Genomic DNA, 21,963 nt, shown 5'->3' on the forward strand with positions numbered 1-21,963 from the left:
AAGAGTTGATATTTACCAGACATTTTTTGAAAGCAGATTTCCAAAAGCTTAGGTAGCAATCAATATGATATGATGCCCTGGAGATCAGAAAAAGGAATACGGACAGCGTAAAAACAGCCAGGGTGAAGGACTTGATTTCTAACATCCACATTTCCTTTCCTGTTTGGGAATTTGTTGAGAACTTTCTACTCCAACTGCTTAAATACCCACTCCAACATCGTGAATTTCCCTGGTGCATTGGCCAGGGAAGGAGGGATTTACTTTTAGTTACAATTAAAGTTCTAACTTATCAGATATAAAATCCCACTTTATCCCAAGATATGCCGGTGGTTTTATTGGAGGAAAGGCTGCAGATTTTAAAACACCAAAACTGCCGTAGTCTGGGCAATCCACTAAATAGGGTTAGAATAATTAGAGGAACATCCCCGTAGGCTCATGTCGTTAGAAACCCGCAGAACCTACCTAATCATCCCCTACTGAATTGTGAATGGCTTCAACATCACTTTCCGCAGCTGAAACCTCAAAAGCGAGAGGTGTTGCTATGCTAACGGCTCCACGGGCTTCATTCCGTGGCTGAATAATAGATGCTCTATCTATAGTCAAGGCAATTAAACAAGCCCTTAAAATTGGGCCCAGTGTATAGCTTCAGAGGCTAACTCAGGATGTTTATGCTAGAAGCTTCTGGAAAACCTACAAGAACTGAGGAACAGAGAAAGGCTCATTTGAAGAGATTTTAAGACACTAACAAAAGCCAAAATAGATGAATCCTCATCGGTAGCACCTCAGACACACACGCCCAGTGCTCAGCTCCAGCGCCTGTTCACGCTGGTGTCTTATGCAATTAGAATGTCTAAAACCTGCCCTTAACAGAGCGTGCCTTTTATTCATCTAACCTGAACTTCATTCTGGAATGGATGATAGTTTCATTTCATTCATTCCGGTGAGTCGGCTGGTGTCTGCAGAGTGGAAAAATAACTCTTGTCAGCGCACGCCCAAGTCTGCCATGGCTCTTGCGAAGTGTAAAGACTGGCTCCTCGAGACGTTATTCTTCACAAGTAGTAGCTGCACTTTCATGGCAACAATCGTTTCGTCGTGCCGCTCCTTGAGGGCTCCCGTGTGATGCTGTTTGGGGATGCATTTAAAGCAGTGGCTGGGGGTGAGTCTGTTCACGCTGTTACCCACCTGGGGGAAAAAAAAATCTTCATTTTAAAGCAGAAAGTGGGCACTGGAATGCAGAAATGAGAGGCCAAAAAAATCCATGAGAAACCAAGAAGGGAAAGCACTGTTAAATTTATTACAAGTGAATGTTGTAAAGGAAAACAACTATATTTGTGTCAGTATTTTTTTTTTTTTAAGGCAGGAAAGAGATTGAATAAACTCTTAGTCATGAGCCTCTGTGCAAAAATGAACTCATGGAATATTTATTCTCTGGGCTCAGATCCTGAAATTGATCCGGAATTGCTAAAATCCTAGATCTCCCCACAAAGTTCTAAAGCTCTTCCCCACCGCATCGTGCCTCAATCAATCAGAGAGAGGTTATAAACTTATTAAGAGTAACATTAGTTTAAAACGATTTTCTGGCAGAAAACCGTCGAGGCCTGCTGACCCTCTTCCAGCCATTCACTGAAACCATCTGATAACCAGTTTCACCAAAGGATAATTCCAGACTCAAAGGGGGGCACCTATCCTACCCTATCTCACACAGGACAGAGACCCAGCTGCCCCCGAACCCAAAAAGGCTCTCCTGACTGCTTCGGGTACAGAAGATTTTATAGTTTTACAGAGGCCGTTTAATGTTAGGAACAACTGGGAACTCATGACCAAAGTGAAGCTTTTATGAATAGACACATGATAAATTACCAAAGGAAAATTAAAATTTAATGCACTACAACATTTATTCAACAAATATTGACTGTGTTTCTATCCTATGCCAAGTACTAAAATAGGCACCGGGAAATGATGTTGAAGAAGACGCATAGCCTTTGGCTACAGCCAGTTAATAAACTAATCAAAACAGCTTCCGTGCTTATGGATTCAACCATTACCTGTGCTAACACTAGAATTAGCTCCAGGCTGATCGCTTGGAAGGTGTCTTGAAAGAAATACAAATTTGAAAAAATTTCCATCTGCCAATTAGTAGTCTATAGAAAGGAATCTAAACCATGCCAAAAAAATATTATTTTGACCTTTTCAGACAAGGGGAAAATGAGGTCATTTCATCTTTTCTTTCTCATCACTTTTTTTTTTTTTTTTTTTATTTTTAAAAAAATTTTTTTTCAACGTTTATTTATTTTTGGGACAGAGAGAGACAGAGCATGAACGGGGGAGGGGCAGAGAGAGAGGGAGACACAGAATCGGAAACAGGCTCCAGGCTCTGAGCCATCAGCCCAGAGCCTGACGCGGGGCTCGAACTCACGGACCGCGAGATCGTGACCTGGCTGAAGTCGGACGCTTAACCGACTGCGCCACCCAGGCGCCCCATCTTTCTCATCACTTTTTAAAAAATATTTATTTTCGAGAGAGAGAGAGAGAGCACAAGCAGGGGAGGGGGAAGAGAGAAGGAGACACAGAATCTGAACCAGGCTCCAGGCTCTGAGCTGTCAGCACAGAGCCCTGTGTGAGACTTGAACTCACAAACTGCAAGATCATGACCTGAGGTGAAGTCAGATTCTTTTTTGTTTGTTTGTTTGTTTGTTTTTTTGTTTTTGTTTTTTTTTAATTTTTTTTTTCAACGTTTATTTATTTTTGGGACAGAGAGAGACAGAGCATGAACGGGGGAGGGGCAGAGAGAGAGGGAGACACAGAATCGGAAACAGGCTCCAGGCTCCAAGCCATCAGCCCAGAGCCTGACGCGGGGCTCGAACTCACGGACAGCGAGATCGTGACCTGGCTGAAGTCGGACGCTCAACCGACTGCGCCACCCAGGCGCCCCTCTTTTTTGTTTTTTAATTTAACATTTTTTTTTATTTTGAGAGACAGAGCAGGAACGGGAGAGGAACAGAGAGAAAGAGAGGGAGACACAGCATCTGAAGCAGGCTCCAGGCTCAGAGCTGTTAGCACAGTGCCCGATGCAGGGCTCAAACCTATGAACTGTAAGATTGTGACCTGAGCCGAAGTCGGATGCTCAACTGACCGAGCCACCCAGGTGCCCCCTGAAGTCAGATTCTTAACCAACTTGAGCCACCCGGGTGCCCCTCTAGTCACTTTAAAAAAAAAAAATGAAACCACTAAGTTACTGTAAGAAATCAACCCTAATTAACAGACCTAACCCTCAAAACGTGTCACGTTCCTAAGATTGTTGGTAGAAAATTTCTCCTCAAACCCATTTTTAAAAAGCTACAGTTTTTCAAACATATTCTCTGCTTACAAATAGTATGCTTGCACTGAATTTAATAAGAACTTGTAGCAGTATGTTAGTCTAATGACCTATTCTGCTCAGCCTCTACTAAATTAAAATTGAAATGAGTGACAGGTATCCTGGAAACCATGATGAGCAAATGCACCTTCTCTCATCTTTCAGTCGGACATGGCACAAATCAAATTATTTCACTGAGCTGTAGTTCCTGGCATATAAATACTCACTAGATGTTTGTCCAAAACTGCAGTATCTGGGGCCCAGATAAGTGAATGAGTTACCTGAGGTCACATAGCTAAGCAGTAGCAAAACCAAAGCTAAGTGCCCACCAGAGTTGTGTTTTTTTCTAAGTTTACTTATTTATTTTGAGAGAGATGGAGACAGCGTGAGTGGGGGAGGGACAGAGAGAGAGGGAGACAGAGAATCCCAAGTAGGCCCCACACTGTCAGCACGGAGCCTGATATGGGGCTTGAACTCATGAAACTGTGAGATCATGACCTGAGCTGAAACCAAGAGTCAGACGCTAAACTGACTGAGCCGCCCAGGCGCCCCGCACCCCCTCCCCCTCCCCCCCCCCCCCCCCCAGTATTCTTTTAATGTCATTGTAATGCTCCTTTCATCCCAGGAAAGGAAGTCTCTTAACCCTTCAGAGAGCCCTGGGCTCTGGAGTCAGGTTGCCTGGGTTCAAATCTCAGCTTTGCCATTTACTGACTGTATGACTTGGAGAAAGTGAATTAGTCTCTCTGTTCCCATTTCCTTACCTGTAAAATAAGGAAATAATAATTGTCCCTTCTTCAAATGGTGGTTAAAGGATCAAATAAGGTGCACAGTGCTGGGCAACCAAAAATGTTAGCTTTTGAGTTTTTTCCTCTGTGAGTATTTAGAGAGCATGATTCGTGCACTCGTGTTCAGCCAGGAAGTATGATTCTGGCTGACACCATCTGCTGTAAAAACATGGTAGCTGAGATTCTGCTAAGAGCCCCAAGTGGAGAGCCACAGTTCAGCCTAGTGGACAGGACATGGGCGGGCGGAAGCTTCTCCTTGTCCTTGTCACACATAGAAAGTGACATATTTGTATAGCACACTGGGGTAAGCAGACCAGGCTGCTTGAGCAGCAGCCCATCCAAGGTCCAGCAGGTGGGCAGCTCTATTGAGATATTTGTCAGTATCTCCCTGATGCTTTAGCTCTGACTAGGAATGTGAAATTGTCCCCACTTTGGCTAAAAGGGACACAGGAGCCAGGTTGCCCCCACCAGGCTCCTCTAGAAGGTGTTTAGAGAGGCTGTGTGCTGTGTGGGCTACCTAGAAGCTGTTCCTGCCTCCAGGAATCCTGCTGTGGAGTTAAGACAGGTTTCCACGAACAGATAAAAGGGTTATTCGGTCCAGGCAGCACACAATAAGTGCAGTGAGCAATCTAGAAGCGATGCCAGAGGTCTTTGGATAGAGGATACTCATTGTGTTTTCCTAGGAGAGACTTCAAGCTGGCACAATATCTATGGGGGATTTCTTGGCCATCCAGACATTGGCATTTCATTAAAAGCAGAACATCTGTTGATTTCTTGGCTTTCCTGCCTGATTACTTTGTTGCTTGGAAGGTAGAAGAAACACTGGCAGTGTTACTGTTATTAATTGTGGACAGCAAGGAAGACTAGCTAGGTTGGAAATGTATGAGTGGCAAGATCCTTGGGAAAAAATGACTCTTACGTCTTGAAATTGTTCATGTGAAATGAGTAGAACTCAGGGTTTAATCCTTCACATCAAAGAGAAGACAGGCCAAAAGGGGAATATTTTTCATATGGACTATGTATTGTAGATCATCTGAAAGAGAAAGGCTTTTAGGGGCCAAAATTTTAAATAGTATTTGAAGGGGCACCTGGGTGGCTCAGTGGGTTGAGCGTTTGACTTAAGCTCAGGTCATGATCTCATGGTCAGTGGGTTCGAGTCCCGCATCAGGCTCTGTGCTGACAGCTCGGAGCCTGGAGCCTGCTTTGGATTCTGTCTCTCCCTCTCTCTCTGTCCCACCCCCACTCATGCTCTGTCTCTGTCTTTCAAAAATGAATAAATGTTAAAAAAATTAAATAAAAAAAACAGTATTTAAAGAGAAGGAAGGTAGAACATATAGAAACCAAAGAGGTATAGACCTTTTATATATATATATATATATATATATATATATATATATATATATGTTTGTTTATTTTGAGAGAGAGAGGGAGAGAGAGAATCCCAAGCAGGCTCCACACTGACAGTGCACTGATGCAGGGCTCGATCCCATGAACTGTGAGATTGTGACCCTAGCAAAAGTCTGATGCTTAACCAACTGAGCCACCCAGGAGCCCCTTAAAGGACTTTTAAAGTTTTACAGATGCATGGTTTAGTTGTAGCAAAAAGATGAACGACTTAATGACAGCTAGTCTTGTTGTCTTAAGGTTTTATTTTGAAGTAATCTATGATAGCCATTCTTGAGGATGTTGTATGGGATTCATAGGACAGAATTTTCCTTTTCAACAAGGAAACCAGTCAATATGCTAACTCTCAAGGGTGAAAAGAACAAGGTGAGGAAAATTGAAGCACAAGATGAGAGAGTAGTCAGGAAATACTTTGCCGTTTTGCAATTAGTTCAGGCCTTCAGGCTGAGAAAAATGGCCATGAAGAATAATGAGGAAATTCATATGTCATTGCTGAGTCAGCATCGCTGTGCTTTGAAAAACTATGGAGTCTTGGGGAAATGCCAGAATAGACAGGGAAATGTCATAGGGTTTCCTGAAAAATGAATTATGAAAACCGGACTGACAGGCTTGCTTGATGGTGATATAGAAAAAGAACGAATTCTTCTTGAAGCACCTAGGGAAGGGAGTCATGTTCACTTAGGAACATAGCATGGATTCACTCCGCATAAGCGATGCTAATCTTTCAAGATTCTTAGTAAGCTAAGAAAAAGGACTATCTTGAACCTGGTTAAGTAGAATGTGTCAGAAACCAAACTTTAATGTTGAAACGCTAGATAATTTACACACTTCAGAAATAAGGGTGACTGCTGATATCCAGTATGATGCTGGAGGCCTTACCAATGCAATAAGCCAAGAAAACAAAATAGGCAATAAATGCCAGAAAGGAAGAAACAAAATTATCTTCTTAAAATACAAATGAATTACATTTAATAAGAGAGTTTAGCAAAGTAGCCAGAGGCAGAAATATCCCAAATATCCTAAAGTCAGTAATTGTGTGTATCTAGTAGAATAAAATTAGAGGAAATGTAATAATAAATGAAATCTCATTTTCAATTGTGACAATTCAATTAATAATATATGTTAATTCAATTAATAATATATGTTGCTTTCCTTCAGGGAAGAGTTCAAAAATTCTGACTGAAGGACATTTTAAAAGATCTGAGTAAATGGTGAAAAATATCATATTTCTTATGAATACCTTCTCTCAAATTAATCTGTAATATTTAATGCTCCAAATCAGAATTCCAATGGGATTGTTTTGGTAGTAACTTTAGTTGTGAAGTAATCTGGAAGAGTAAGTGCATAGTAATAGTCAAGAAAAAAGAAAAGAAGAAAAATGATGGGGGAAAGGGAGCAGGATTTATCGCATCAGATCTTTAAAAACATGTGTTAAAACAAAAGTCATTAAGACAATCTGGTGCTAGTTTAGCAATAGATAAATAGATTGTTAAGAATAGGAAAAATCCAAAAACAGACACAAATATGTGTATTTTCACCATAAGCATCTCTGCCATGAGCATTTTTGCTGCAAACATTTTCTCTGCATAACTACTTGGCTGTAAGGCAGTTTTGCCTTGAAAGACAAAATCATGAAAAATAAAAGAGGGCCACATCCATTAAAAAAAGGTACAATGAGACATGAAAAATGAGTAACAAAACTGGAAAGACTTTATTGCAAAATACAAAATATTTGAACACATCAAAAATGTATAGTGTAGATTCATGACAATACTGCAAAAACAAGTGATTTCATTTTGTAGGTTGGACCTCAGCGCTTGTCTTTAAAGTCGTCTGTTTATAGTATTATATATATGTATTTTTTTGGCTTGTTGATCTGTCTCATTTGGCATTACACTTTTACCTTTGTCACTAAAATTTCTTCCTTCATTAACCGAGGTAACCATCCAAGTGCTAGGATGCATTTTTACAGCTGGGCTTAGTGTTGTTTTTTAGAAGCCTTCTACAGTGTTGTTTGTTCTTGGCATATGGTCACATATCTGTTGCTAGCTGTTCCAAAGGTCTATGGGAAAAGTGGAAGAAATGCTAAGGCTGTAATGCATTTGTGACTGACCTTTGTTAACATTGTAACTGATGTATTATTTTCTAGAATAGTATAGTGGGCAGTCTGGCTTTGCACTCTCTTATTTCACACTTCCAGTAAGTTTTATCACCATGTTTTCTATCAAGTTGATATACATAGTTATCATCCACTAATTTAAGACCACCACATCTATGCATCACCGTGTAGACCATTATGAGGGCTAGCTAAGATTTATATGATATAAAAATGGAAACTTTGCCAATGGAGAAATGAAACCAAACTGTCAGCCAGCTATTTTATATTTTACAGCAGAATTCTCTCACAGCCAATTAGATATGCAGTGAAAATGTTTGGGGTGAGAAAATGCTTGGGGCAGAGATGTCTATGGCAAAGATGTTGACAGGAAAATTACCTAGAACCTGTGGTGGATGTTGTGTATCAGTCACGGGCAATCAGGAAAACTGAAGCCCCTCTAGGCATTTCTTACAGGGAATTGGTTCCACAAGGGATGAAGAATGAGGAAGCTAACTTGGACAGCAAGGCAACCCAGAAATTAGTAACACTAGAACTAGAGCTGGAGGGACACAGGGACAAAGGGAGGTGGCAGTGTTCCAGAGCCCAGGAGCTGGGGCCACAGGGACCCCGCAGCTACTGCTGGAAACATCACCTGAGGCAGGAAGAGATGGGGAAGAAATACCTTGACTTGTCTCCTTTTCCCAGTCTCTTTCACTCGTGCCTACCACTGGCCAAGCCTACCTAAAAGCCAGAGGGCAGGGAGCCTGAGAAGTGTATTTCCTTGGAAACAGAGCAGGTGGGTGAGGGCAGAGCAGAGTGGGGATCTGAGAGCACTCAGGAAAGTGACTGCCACATGCAGAAGGTGGCATTTCAAGTTAGTGGGACAAGGATGAATTATGCCTTTGGTGATGTTGGGACAACTGGTTGTTCGCTTCAGAAAAAAAGTGAGAACTTTTCCTTACAATATGCACATAAACTCTTCCTCCCTATTGGCTCTTCCCTAGGCTACCTCAGGTGGCCCTCCTCACCTAACACTTATCAAAGCACCTGTCATACTGCCTTGGACTTGTTACTCAGCAGCGAGCTCCTTGAGGGCAAGGACAACCCCCCATGCCTACCACAGTGCTGGGCACAAGACTTAGCACTCAAATAGTTATCGAATGCGTGGATACTTAATTTTTATCTACCCAGTATTCATTGAACGCCTGCTGTGTGCTTAGCACAGCGGAGGATATGAAGACGTGTGACATGACAGTCTCTGTTCCTCCAGACCTTACTGTGTCGTTGGGAAGGCAAGATGTATACATAAGGTTGTCTCAGGCAGTGAGGTTCTAAGGAGGTCTTAGGATTTTCCCGATGAGTGCATTTGCTGCCTTAAATAGAAGCCAAGACAGATGGGAAGATGTAGCAGATGGGCAGCAAGCAGAGAGGCAGTAGTCCTGGATTGTGTCCCAGGCTCAGCTACTTACCCACGGCGTGACCCGGTCACCTCGTTCCCCCAGTGAACCCCGATGCCCCATATGCAAAATGAAGACGTTGGACCAGGACGGTGGTTCTCGGTCCTGGCTGCACATTCGGATTTAGAGATAGATGATGACGTAATTGGTCTGGGGTAGGGGCTAGACCCTGATATTTTTCAAAATCTTCCCTGGCGATTTTTTAAAATCAGTTTTATAAAGATCTAAATTAATAATCATACAATTCACCAGTTTAAATTGTGCCGCTCAGTGGCTTTTAGCATTTTCGCTAAGTTGTACAACCATCACTACGATCTAATTTTAGAACATTTTCACCTCCCCTAAAGAGACCCTGTATCATTAGCAGTTACTCCCTGTTCCCCCACACACACAATCCTCCCCAGTCCTAGGTAACCACTAATCTACTTTCTGTCTCTATGGCTTTGCCTATTCTCAACACTTCGTGTAAATGGAATAATACGACACCTGGCCTTTTGTGTCTGGCTTTCACTCAGCATAATGTTTTCAGGGTTCTGTTATGTCATAGCATGGATCAATATTTCATTCCATTTTATGGCCAAATAATATTTCATTGTGTGACTATACTACATTTTATTTATCCATTCGTCAGTTGATGGACATTTGGGTTGTTTCTGCCTTTTGCCCGTCATGGTTAATGCTGCTACGAATATCCATGGACAGGTTTTTGCATGGATATGTGTTCATTCCTCTTGGGTATATACCTGGGAGTGGAATTGCTGGGTCATATGGTCACTGTATGTTTAACTTCTTTGAGAACTGCCAGGTGTTTTCCAAAAGCAGCTGGACCATTTTGTATTCCCACCAGCGGCGTATGGGGGTTCCCCTGGTGATTTTAATATTCACATCTAGGGTTTAAAACCACCAAACGGAGGGTCTCCATTTCTATAATTCTGTGGTTTCTTATCTAGGATTAGATGCCCAGGGCTGCCTCCAGGAGCCCATGTCACCCAGAACTTGGCTGAGCTGTAGAGTGTGCGGTGCGGTTGGCTTCTGAGAGCACCTGATCATTCTGACCTCTTTGAGAGAAAGCCTTGTGGGTTCTGTTTTCCAGCTCAAGACCTTCCCCAATTTCTGCCCTGCCCTCCTCACAGTTCTGGCGTGGATTCTGGAGGATTATTGTGAATAATACCATTATTATACTAATTATAATATTTAGTATGTAATGGTATAGTAATACTAATATCCTAATTATTATAATGCTTTAATTATAACTAAATATAACTATAGTATTTTAATTGTAACATTTCAAATAATTACCCCATTATCCAGTATGTGACACGTTTTGATTGAGCATGCTGGGATCCCAGGGCCAAGGAGGGAAGAGGCTCTTGTGGGATCAGGCAGGGCTGTAAGAGCATCCCACCCTCCTGGGCCTGCAGAGCTATGGGCACCCCTAATAGAGTCAAGAAAGTCCTGTATGACACCCCCCCCCCCCCGCAATAGAGCATTGGCTTCTCTGGAGTTGGAAGTAGAATGGGAATGGGGGCTTCCTCTGAAAGAAAGGAAGAGAAGAAATTAGATCTGATTCAACTTCTCACTCACCTTTACTAACAGGGCACGTTGCTCACCTCCCCTAAGCCCCAGTGTAACACAAGGCATCAGCAGCTTCCTTGCGGGATAACTCCAAAAGTTAAACGCTGAAGTACCTAGGACAGTGCTGGACACACAGGCAGCCCTGTTCTTCCACACCAGATTTCTTCTCAACTCTCAGCTCGTGGAAACGGAGACTGAAGCCTATATACCCCTCCTCCATCACCCTCTCAAAACCAGGACTTGAGACCTTCTTTCCAGAACGCCAGAAGCCTCATGAGCTTCACTCTCTGTTGACAATGAGCACAGAGCTGGTCTCATTTCCTGAACTTTAACCAGTGGGACCCACAGTTCTGGGGCTGCTGAGTCCTGCTGGACCCTCTGGGTGGGCCTGACCTTCTCTGAGGTCCCTGTGAACAGGGCAGAGGCAAAACTCTAGTGGACGCCATTTACATCGTAGTCAATGTGTAGGGCACCCCCTAGAGTTCTGCAGGGAACAATCCATGAGACCATGAGCAGTGGTTTCCTTAACAGACGCACAAGTCTATAAAACTCCGTGAATTAGCATCTCAAGGATGGTGGTCCCTCATGTGTATGAGCTGAGAGAGCTCCCAGGTCATTCTGGTCCTGCTTAGAAACCTTTGCTCTTCTGGAGACCCTTGCCCTGACAAGATTCAGGCAGCTTCTCTGACCCTCATCTATTTCTCTTCCCATTTGTCTTGCTCAGTCTTCTCCGTAAGTAGCTGTGAAAAGAAAATCACATATGCATATTTTATTTGACATGTCATTAAATGCAATTTATCATTCCCTGCATATATATTTATTTTCCTGTTTAACTTTTCACTCTGGGTTTCCTTGAAATAAAAAATCACACACTTTTACCTTGGAAAGACAAGTACATGATACCAATGCTCTATTCTAAGTCCATGGCAGACATCACTAATCAATCACAGCACTCTTTCCTCCTGAGCTGGGCACAACCTCAGACTCCTTCTTGATCTTGCATTCCAAGCAGAGGGTGAGAATCACTTAGAGCTGGCACAGGAGATGGTGTCTATTTGCCATTCCTCAGAAGGTCTTACTCAAAGCTTTCCAACTCCACCTCCAGCCCTGAATGTACAGCAGATCTCTGCTATAGGACATCTTTCCCCTTGGGTGTTCATTCTCCTGTTCAGGGTAATCCAAGATGAGCCCTAAATTGGGAAGCCCTCCATCCTCCTAGGCTAAAGGGAGTTTTTTGTGTTCTGAGCTCCCAGTCTCTGTGCCTCCTTAGGACAGACATTATTTTCAACATACGTGAGAGACAGGAAAATAATGCCAACAGGCTTTGGAGTCCACACAGCTGTTGTCAAATCCCAGACCCACAGCTTCATTAATCCTCCTTCCTTTCTTCCTTCTTTTCTTCCCTCCCTTCCTCCTTTCTCTCCTTTCATCAAAAAAGTATGGAACACCTACTGTGTACCAGGCAAAGGTCTCTACATCTATGAAATGGATATTTTATGTAAAATAGCTAGCACAGCACCTAGGACACAGCAAGTACGACATAGATAGCTGGAAGAAAGGATGATTTTCAGACCTGGAAATGCAGCCAGAATCACCTGACCCACCTCATGTCACAGAGGAGAAAACAAGCCCAGGGCAACTGTCCAGGGTTCCTGCACCAGGTTAGGGCAGAACTAAGACTAGAACCTAGGCATTTCTACTTTTTGTTGCCCCCATTACTGGCTGTGCAGAGAAGCTGGGTACCCTTGGTTATGTTTCACGTTGGAGAAATGAGGCTGGGCTGTGACCCCCAGAAGTCAGTCACACCTTATTCATGTCCTTACACACGCATGCACCATGTAAGACTGTCCTGAGCAAAGTCTCCAGGAGGCAGCCAGTGTGGACAAGAACAGCACCCTGGCTCCAGCTCTGTAGGCAGTGGGCTGAAGGAGAGAGTAGATGCAGGGAGAACAGTTAGAAATCTGTTTCAAGGGGCACCTGGGTGGCTCAGTCGGTCAAGTGCCCGACTTCGGCTCAGGTCATGATCTCACAGCTTGTGAGTTGGAGCCCTGCGTCGGGCTCTGTGCTGACGGCTCGGAGCCTGGAGCCTGCTTCGGATTCTGTGTCTCCCTCTCTCTCTGCCCCTAACCCACTCGCATTCTGTCTCCGTCTCTCTCAAAAATAAATAAACATTTAAAAAATTAAAAAAAAAAAAAAGAAATCTGTTCCGGGAGTCTCAATGGGAGATGACATAGGCTTCCCTATCAATAGGGCAATTTTGGTAAAAATGGAGAGAGCAGTTAGAATGAAAGATGTCATGGCATTGCCCCAGCAGGTGTTTCTGCACGGTGGGGTGATCAAGAGGAAGAGGAAGTGACTCCAAGACTTCTGTTTGTGTCATGATCTTGTCATGGGATGGCTACAAAATTATGTGTTGCTATTGCTTTTTATTTCCTCCTTCTATTTAAGGAATGCCTTTTTTTTAAAAACAGAAGCTATATAACTTCAAATTAAGAATTTGTTAAGGTTTGAGATCTCTGATATACACAAATTTCCACTTTCTGCTTTTTCTTTGAACGCACTGTTGCCATTGTGTCCTGTTTTACAGTAACCATGTGGGTCTGTTTGCTGAACCTATTTCTCTTGGCTTTTAATGGCCAGAGAACATCTTTTAAAGTACACACGGGAACATCAAGCCACTTTACTCTTCTAAATCCTGACTCTGACACCTTCCACAGCTACCCGCTCCCTTCCCCAGGGCTCAGCAGCGCGGACCGGCTGCCTTTTGGCATCGAGGAGAACGGGGGCACGCCTTTCACTACCAAAGCTTCAGGAAGGCACCACCACCACCACCACCAGCACCAGCACCACCCAAACTATGGCCTCTCGCTGACTCTGGAGAACAAGGAGGGGCCTCTGAGATCCCCAAACTCCAGCAGTAAATCCCTTACAAGTAAGTGAGTAGGAGTGCAGAGGGCAGGGTGAGGGGAGGGATGCTGCAGGGCACGGGCGGCTTTACCTGGATCCTCAAGACAGGCCCTTTCAGCGCAGCATGAAAAGGCAGTAACATCAGTTCTGGGTCGCCGGGTCTGGGCAAGAGCAGGCAAGAGCCTTGTGCATTTAAGCAGGAGCAGCTGAAGGATTACGGGTTACCAGTAAACTCTGATTTAATCCAATGTGGCGATGCTCTCTCCACCTCCTTCCTTAGCTGTTTCTATTTCCACAGCCTCAAGTAATAGAAAGAGGACAGAAGCCAAGTGGCTAGAATCTGTACTTTCCTAATTACAGGAAAACCCCTTCTGTCCCATTTGTGACTTCACCTTCCGAGAGCAAAGTGATGTCAGGGAGGCCCAGTGTTTCGGGTCCCAGTGAGAGAAGTTGGGAGATGGAGAGTAAGCAGTTCACAGCATTTTTAGCAATAGGCTAGGGTCATTTTGTATCTGTTACAACTAATAACAGTGGGCTTGGATTTTATACGTCTGTTATTTTGGTTTTCTAGAAAATCCCTTTTATTATCCTTTACCAAAGAATTGTTCTGCAACAGACTGAGGGGGGAAGAGCTGGTTCTTTATCACACACGATGGGCAAAAGCACTGAGGTAGAGACAAGAGGCTTCAATTCTGGTTTTCACTATTGAGCCAAGTTGCCTCTTGGACCCTCAGTTTTCTCATCTATGAAATGGGATAGAGGATGTCTAGTTTATGACCAAGGAATCTTCCAGCTCTGACATTTCATGAGTCTGTGAGCTGGTGAAACGGATGAGCTAAGGAGCCTTTACCTGTAGACCACAGGGGATAATTCTAGGTTGGCTGAGCCGGAAATGGAAGTTCATCATTCACTTGGGGTTGAGGAATCAGAACTTGATCCCCTCATCACTATCCACATTGCCTTTCTAGGCCATGCCTCATCTTTTTGTAGCCAGATGACCGTAACAGCCCCCCTAAGGGATACCTCCTCCAATGCAACCTCCATCTTGTAGCTGCCGACCTGAGAGCTCTCATCACAGACAGCTCTGACCAAAGACCTTTCAATGGCGTGTCACTGTCCTGAGACAAAGGTCATGTGGCCATACATAGACCTTCCCAGCCCAGCCCCTGCCAAGGACCCCAGCCTTCCCCGACTCCTCACTACACCTCAGCCACACAAAACTCCTCTCCTCTCACCAAATACTGTGCTGTGCTCCCAGCTCTGTCCTTTTGCACCTGCTACTCCCTGTGCCTGGAATGCTTTTCTCCACCTTAGTGACCTCCTACACATTTCTTCCGGAACAAGCTCAAATGTTGTCAGTGGAACCTTCTTTAACACGCCTTTCTGATTCCTAGCTTTGGAGTGCCTTCCCTTCTGCCCCTGTAGCAATTAGATAACTTTATCACTCTTATGTGGATTATCTGCACATGTCTCTGTCTTCCTCACTAAACTAGAAATGTGCCTCATTTATCTTTTTATTCCAGCTGCCCAGATCCCAATTGCAAATAATACTTGGTACAAGTTTTCGTATGTAATGAATGTTTAATAATTAATGTGTATTTCACTGTATTAATGGATAAATAGTAGCCAGTGGAAGGAGCGGTGGCAAACTAGTCCAAAATAGTACAGAAATCAAAATCCATGAATTTGGTTTTAGAAACGTAACATGGTTTTCAAGGAACATTCATATGCCTGTGAGCCTCAACGCTCATCTTTCTAATTTGCATAGTGTTTTTCCATTAATAAAGCATTTGTACACAAATGACCTCACTTAATATTCACAGCAACTCTGCAGGGTAATTTTATTTTCATTTTAAAATGGCTCAGAGGCTCAGAGAGGTCAAGTGACTTGCCCAAGGCCACCCAGCTCATATTGACAGAGTTAGGCCTTGAACCTTTGATTTTAGGTGTTCTCAGAGCCCATCAGCTGGTCATATTCAAGGGATTTAAGCTGCTGGGGGAGAAGGCAGATAGAAAGGGTACTGGGGATCAGGCTCTGGTGAGCATGTTTTATCACACATATCTCTTTCACATATATATTTCAACCTCTCTTTATTCATTCCCCTGGCCACTTGTAGAACTGAGTCCAGGAGGACCTGCCCTGTTCAGCGAAGCTGCTGCCCATCTAAAGAAGCTGGAATTGGAAACTGTGAAGGCGGCGGGACCCTGGCCTGCTCTGCACATCAACATAAATAAGGTGCAAAGGACTAGGGGTGGGTGATGACCATGGAACTGGGGCTCACGTCAAACATCTGATTATTACCCTGGCCCACCTCCTAGTTTATGTGCCTTTGTCTTGGAGGGATTTCTATCTAATTTTTCCTGACATTTCTGTTCAGTCTCTTTGGGTGAATTACAGCACGAGGAATTGTGCTCAGTGCTGAGGCTAATGGGCTGGATGGATCTGTTAGTGATCTCTCCCTCCTTCTAGAACTAAAGCCCAATGAGGAGGCACCCACATTTACCACCTTCCATTTTTACCTCTCTATATTGGTCTGCTCAGGCTGCTATAACAAATTACCATAGATAGGGTGGCTTAAACAATAGATATTTCTCATTCTTCTGGAGGCTGGTAGGGCAAAGATCAAGGTGTCAGTCAGTTTGATTCACTAGGAAGGACTCCCTTCCTGACTTGCAAATGGTTGCCTTGTAACTGTATCCTTACCTGCAAAGAGAGCTCACTCTTTCTTTCCTCCTCTTCTTTTTTTTTTTTTTTTTTAATTTTTAATTTTAGAGAGAGAATGTGTGTAAGCAGGGGAGAGGGGCAGAAGGAGAGAGAGAATCTTAAGCAGACTCCACGCTTAGGACTGAGCCCAACACAGGGCTTGATCCCACATCCCTGGGATAATGACCTGAACTGAAATCAAGAGTTGGACACTCAACCAACTGAGCCACCCAGGCGACTTTTTTTTCTTTTCTTTTCTTTTTGTTTCTTTTCTTTTCTTTTCTTTTCTTTTCTTTTCTTTCCTCTTTTCTTTTCTTTTCCTTTCTTCTAATATTTTATTTTTACGTAATCTCTAGACCCAACGTGGGGCCCCAACCCACAACCATGAGATCAAGAGTTGCACGCTCTACTGACTGAGCCAGCCAGGTGCCCCTCTCTCTTCTGCTTCTTATAAAGCCACTAATCCTATCATGAGGGCCCCATCTCATGACCTCCTCTAAATCTGTTTACTTCCCAAAGGCCCCATCTCCAAATCCCATCATATTGTGGGGTAGGGCTTCAACCTATGAATGGTGGGGGGGTGTCACAGTTCACTCCATAGCACTCTCTATCTCTTACTCTGACAGTGCCTGGCACGTAGTGGATGCTCAGTAACTGTTTGCTGATGGAAAGAAGGGAGGGATTTAAGGAAGGAGGAAGAGAGGAACAGGGTGAAAGCAAAACTCTCTTTTGGCTAGACCTACTCTTTTTTTTTTAATGTTTAATTTTTTGTTTTTAATTTTAAGAGAGACAGAGAGGGTGAGAGAAAGCAGAGGAGGGGTAGAGAGAGGGAGAGAGAAATCCCAAGCAGGCTCCATGCTGTCAGCACGGAGCCCAACATGGGGCTCGATCCCATGAACTGTGAGATCATGACTTGAGCCGAAATCAAGAGTCTGATGCTTAACTAATTGAGCCACCAGGCGCCCTTGGCTAGGCCTGTTCATATATCCAAATGAACAGCCTTATGAAAGCCAAATTTTATCTTAAAATGGTGAAAGCTCACCAATAAGTAATGATGTTAGCTGTATGTTATTGTAGCTGTTCTTTACCAAGTTGAGGAAGTTCCCTTCCTTTCTTTTTTAAAATGTATTTATCTTGGGGCGCCTGGGTGGCGCAGTCGGTTAAGCGTCCGACTTCAGCCAGGTCACGATCTCACGGTCCGGGAGTTCGAGCCCCGCGTCGGGCTCTGGGCTGACGGCTCAGAGCCTGGAGCCTGTTTCCGATTCTGTGTCTCCCTCTCTCTCTGCCCCTCCCCCGTTCATGCTCTGTGTCTCTCTGTCCCAAAAATAAATAAACGTTGAAAAAAAAATTTTAAATGTATTTATCTTAAAATAGAGAGAGAGAGAGAGAGAGAGAGAGCGAGCACAAGTGGAGAGGGGCAGAGAGAGAGAGAAAGAGAGAGAGAATCCCAAGCAGTCTCCACACTGTCAGCACAGAGCCCAGTGTGGGGCTTGAGCCCATGAACCATGAGATCATGACCTGAGCTGAAATCAGGAGTCTGAAGCTTAACCAACTGAGCCACCCAGGTGCCCCAGCTCTGCCCCTTTATTAGAGGGAATAAGAAGAATTTGGAAGATCTGGCCTGGGAAGCTCTCCCTCCTTACCTGCTCTGGTGAGCATGGGAAGGTTACACCTCCTTCAAGGGCTCTTCCTCCACCACAGCCAACCCTCTAGCCTGTACTAGCCTTCCAAGATTTCTTAGAAGATGCTCATTTCCCTACATGCCTACTTCCCCCAAATGGCAGCCTAAAGTCCCTTTGACAACACCAAGGGCCCACTCACCCACTTTTTCTTCTATACCACCCTCCCTGATGGCCAGCTGGAAAGAATCCCTCCTTCAGGGTGGCACTTACATTCACTCAATCAACGAATCCTTACTGAGCAGCCTCTACTGTGCTCAATAATATCATGCACTAATATATCATGTGGCCCCCGGATTGGTCTTCTTTCTCTTAGTCTCTTCGTTTTCAAACTTTTTTTCCTGCAGTCCACACAATAAATGGTTTTAACAGAGGCTTACCTAGAGTTTGACAGAACACAAAAATATTTTGCGAGGAAATACAGCAGATAGCAGCAGACCGCTCCCAAGCTCTACGTAATTTGTGGTTGCCATGAGTATTGGTGGGCCATCAACAATAGTGACTTGCTCTGGGTTAAAGTGTAGCTGAGACAACTGTGAGTTACTGCGCATTTCCCTGGAGCCCCTTTTTTCCTTTTCTCTTTTTATTTTTTGCTACTATGAGCAATGCTGCTCTAAGCATTTGTGTCAAGTTTTTTTTTTAATGTTTATTTTTGAGAGAGAGACAGAGAGTGCGTGGGGGAAGGGCAGAGAGTGAGGGAGACACAGAACCTGAAACAGGCTCCAGGCTCTGAACTGTAGGCACCAAGCCCGACACGGGGCTCGAACTCACAGACTGTGAGATCATGACCTGAGCCGAAGTCGGACACTTAACCAACTGAGCCACCCAGGTGCCCCTGGAGCCCCCTTTTTCTACTTCCACTTGAGGAAATACATTAGTAAGCAAGTGGGATAAAGTGATGTCAGATAACCCTGAGTTTGTCTTAACATATAGGCAAAGTATGTTACTTCACACTGTGACTCTTTATTATTAATCAAACATTCCATGCAACAGACCTCACAACTCTCCCTGATACCACAATTGGTGACCAGTGGCTTCAGTGGCTTTCAAGGATTGAGAATCCTCTGATTTTTCTAAGATTTGGATAAGTTCCTGTTCTTGATTTAGTGTTGAGAAGACATTTTCATCGCCCAGTTCCAAAGTGGTACCCAAAATTATCACAGGAATTTAGATCTCACCAGATTTCAGATGTGTAAACAATTTTATAAACAATTATAAAATGCATCTGATCATTTCTTTATCCCCAAACGACTTCTCCAAACAGATGGACCGTTTCCAACTATAATCATATCAAAGCCCAATTGTCATTTATTTGTATGTTTTAAAATCTGTATTTCAATATTGAATGGTAAAGCATCTTTTCACAATTCAAACTGAATGCAAAACACGACACGTGGTCATGCAGAAGAGAGAAAGCACAACATTCTTGGAACCATCCTTCAGGCTGGAATTATGGACTCATAGCCCAGATGTTTATCTCATAGAGATATCTCTGATGCAAACGTATTTGTAAAATGATAGTCAACTTTTCCAAAATTTATTTTGGTTTTCACCTGGGTCAATTTGTAGAGCTGGCCAGTAGCTCCTGCTTTGCCAGATAGAACAGTAATGAGCCAGCTTGGGTTTTACATCCAAAAAAGGAGTTTAATATGACTAAATTCAAAGGGAAAACCAATGCTGAATTCCCATTCTTTTTTTATTTTAGCAGCATTCATTGTTTTAAAATACATCTTCGGTCATTACTGCCAGTATAACTCTACCCCCTTAAGCAATTGTCAAAAACCTCAAGTGGGCTTTAGAACCAATTTAATTCTTGTATTCCAGCATCTCATTCCCAAAAATTACATCTAATTAAAAAGTTAACTCTTCACACACCAGTGAAAACACATGTGCTGGTGTTAAACAATTATCTTCATGTGGCAGGATTTATAAGCACAAGATAAGTTATCCTAGAGCAATCCTGTCAAGCTCATCTTTCAGAATAAATAAGTTACTTATTTGCCTTTTGGGGAATGCTAAGTCTTTGGGGATAATGACTCCACTCAAAAGAGTCTGTTCTTTTCATACCCAACTTGATGGCCTAGGATTATTGGTGTCCTCATATCTGATGCTCTTGTGTGATTGTATTTTCTAGCCAAAGCATCTAACGTGAAAGTGCCATTCAAATCTATTTTTTTTCTCATTTTCTCATCACAATAATCTTATGAAGAAAGAAACTGAGACCCAGGGAGGTTAAGGGGATCCAGTGTTGCCGAGTGGTCAAGAACCGTAGCTTTGCAGTCACCTGATCCTGAGTGTGAATCGTGGCTCTTTTGCATCCTTTCTGTGTGACTTGGGCAAGTGACTTACCATCTCCCTGCTTTGTTTTTCTCATCTATAAAATGAGCATAATGATCCTGTCTACCTTCAAATGGGATGGTCAAGTGAGAGGACCCAATGAAATGTGCTTAGTGAGTGCCTGGCCCACAATAAGCTCTCAGTAAACGTGAGCTACTGGCATTATTTTTCTTTTTATCATCATGATCATAATCGTGATCATTATCAGCATCATCTTCTTTCTATGGTGCCAGAAAGGGAAAGAGCAGAGATTAAAATCCAGGTCTTCTGTCTCTGCTTATCTTGCTGTTACGTGAAATTGCTTCATTCTACGTGTTCTACCAAATGCTCCTCTATGCGTTTGAAGAGCTCTCTTTTCTTTATTAAATGATGTCAACCAGCCAGTTGCCCTATACTTCCTCTGGGGCTTTCATAACACTCCTGCTATGTGTACCAAGGTGCTCAATCAGACTTTCAAATTAGTAAATGAGATTACTTTTGGAACTTGCAGAACTTGAGGCCTTTGCAACATTTTGTTCTTGCTAACATGCCACATGAAGTCCTGATATCACTTAATTGACTTTCAGCAATCATATGGTCTTATAGCTTTCTTAGTAAGCACATCTCTTTTAATAATAACTCTATATCATTATAATCTTCTTTAGTAGGTATCTATTGAACACCTGCCGTGTGCCAAGCACCATGTTAGCACTGGAATATGCAATGACCGCAATAGGCATGGTTAACATTAAGACATTAGTTCCAGTATGATGTGTGTACCATCAAAGATGATTTCAGGTTGTACACCTAAATGAGTATTTTTTTAATAGGTATGTAATTATCATAATGTCTATTATAATAAACATAATAGTCACCAAGCCTGTGATTTCGAAGATATTATTGTTTCGGACACACTTAAAATAGGTAGTGCCGGGGTTATCCACCGTAATTGGATCATATAAACTATAGGTACCTGTTGGGGCGCCTGGCTGGCTCAGTTAGTAGAGTATGTGACTCTTGGTCTTGGGGTTGTGGGTTCGAGCCCCACATTGGGTGTAAAGATTACTTAAAAATAAAATCTTTAAGGGGTGCCTGGGGGGCTCAGTCACTCGAGCTCCCGACTCTTAATTTCGGCTCAGGTCATGTTTCCAGGGTTGTGGGATGGAGGTCCATGTCGGGCTCTGCGCCGAGCATGGAGCTTCCGTAAGATTCTCTTGCTCTCTCTCCCTCTGCCCCTCTCCCCCGCTTGTCCTCTCTCTCTTTCTCTCTAAAAAACTTTAAAATAAAATAAAATCCTTAAAAATAAAATAAATTATAGGCACATGTTTAGTTAGAACCTAGGAAATGGGAAAAATAGTGAAGTTGCTACCAAATTACAGTCTACAATGAGGTAGCCCAGACACAGGTTTCTTGAGCTACGCAATTTTCAGCAAGATTTATTGTAAAAATACTGGTGACTATTTTGCACTCTTTCTCCAACAAGTCACGGAATTGAATCTTTCTATGTAAGAGGTGGCGGTTATGGGGGAAACAGCGCTGCACTAGGCTGTGGGAAACTCGAAGCTGGAGTCCTGGAGCTGCCCCAGGCTCTCACTGCATAACTCTGGAAGAGCCTCTACTCTTTAACCTTCACCCCGTCCTCATAAGTTCCCTAGTACCTCCTCTCCCCACTTCACCAGAGAG

At 43.3% G+C, this 21,963-nt stretch overlaps 1 protein-coding gene across 1 annotated transcript in view; it reads left to right on the forward strand.

The window, feature by feature from the left end:
• EPB41L4B (erythrocyte membrane protein band 4.1 like 4B) overlaps positions 1-21,963 on the forward strand; it is a 129,874-nt gene that overhangs the window by 83,242 nt on the left and 24,669 nt on the right. Inside the window, exons 16-17 of the mRNA XM_047830575.1 lie at positions 13,392-13,606; positions 15,699-15,817. Coding sequence (XP_047686531.1) covers positions 13,392-13,606; positions 15,699-15,817 — 334 coding nt within the window. The remainder of the gene's footprint in view (positions 1-13,391; positions 13,607-15,698; positions 15,818-21,963) is intronic.

This window comes from Prionailurus viverrinus, chromosome D4, assembly GCF_022837055.1.
Source record: "Prionailurus viverrinus isolate Anna chromosome D4, UM_Priviv_1.0, whole genome shotgun sequence".
Taxonomy (NCBI): Eukaryota; Metazoa; Chordata; class Mammalia; order Carnivora; family Felidae; genus Prionailurus; species Prionailurus viverrinus.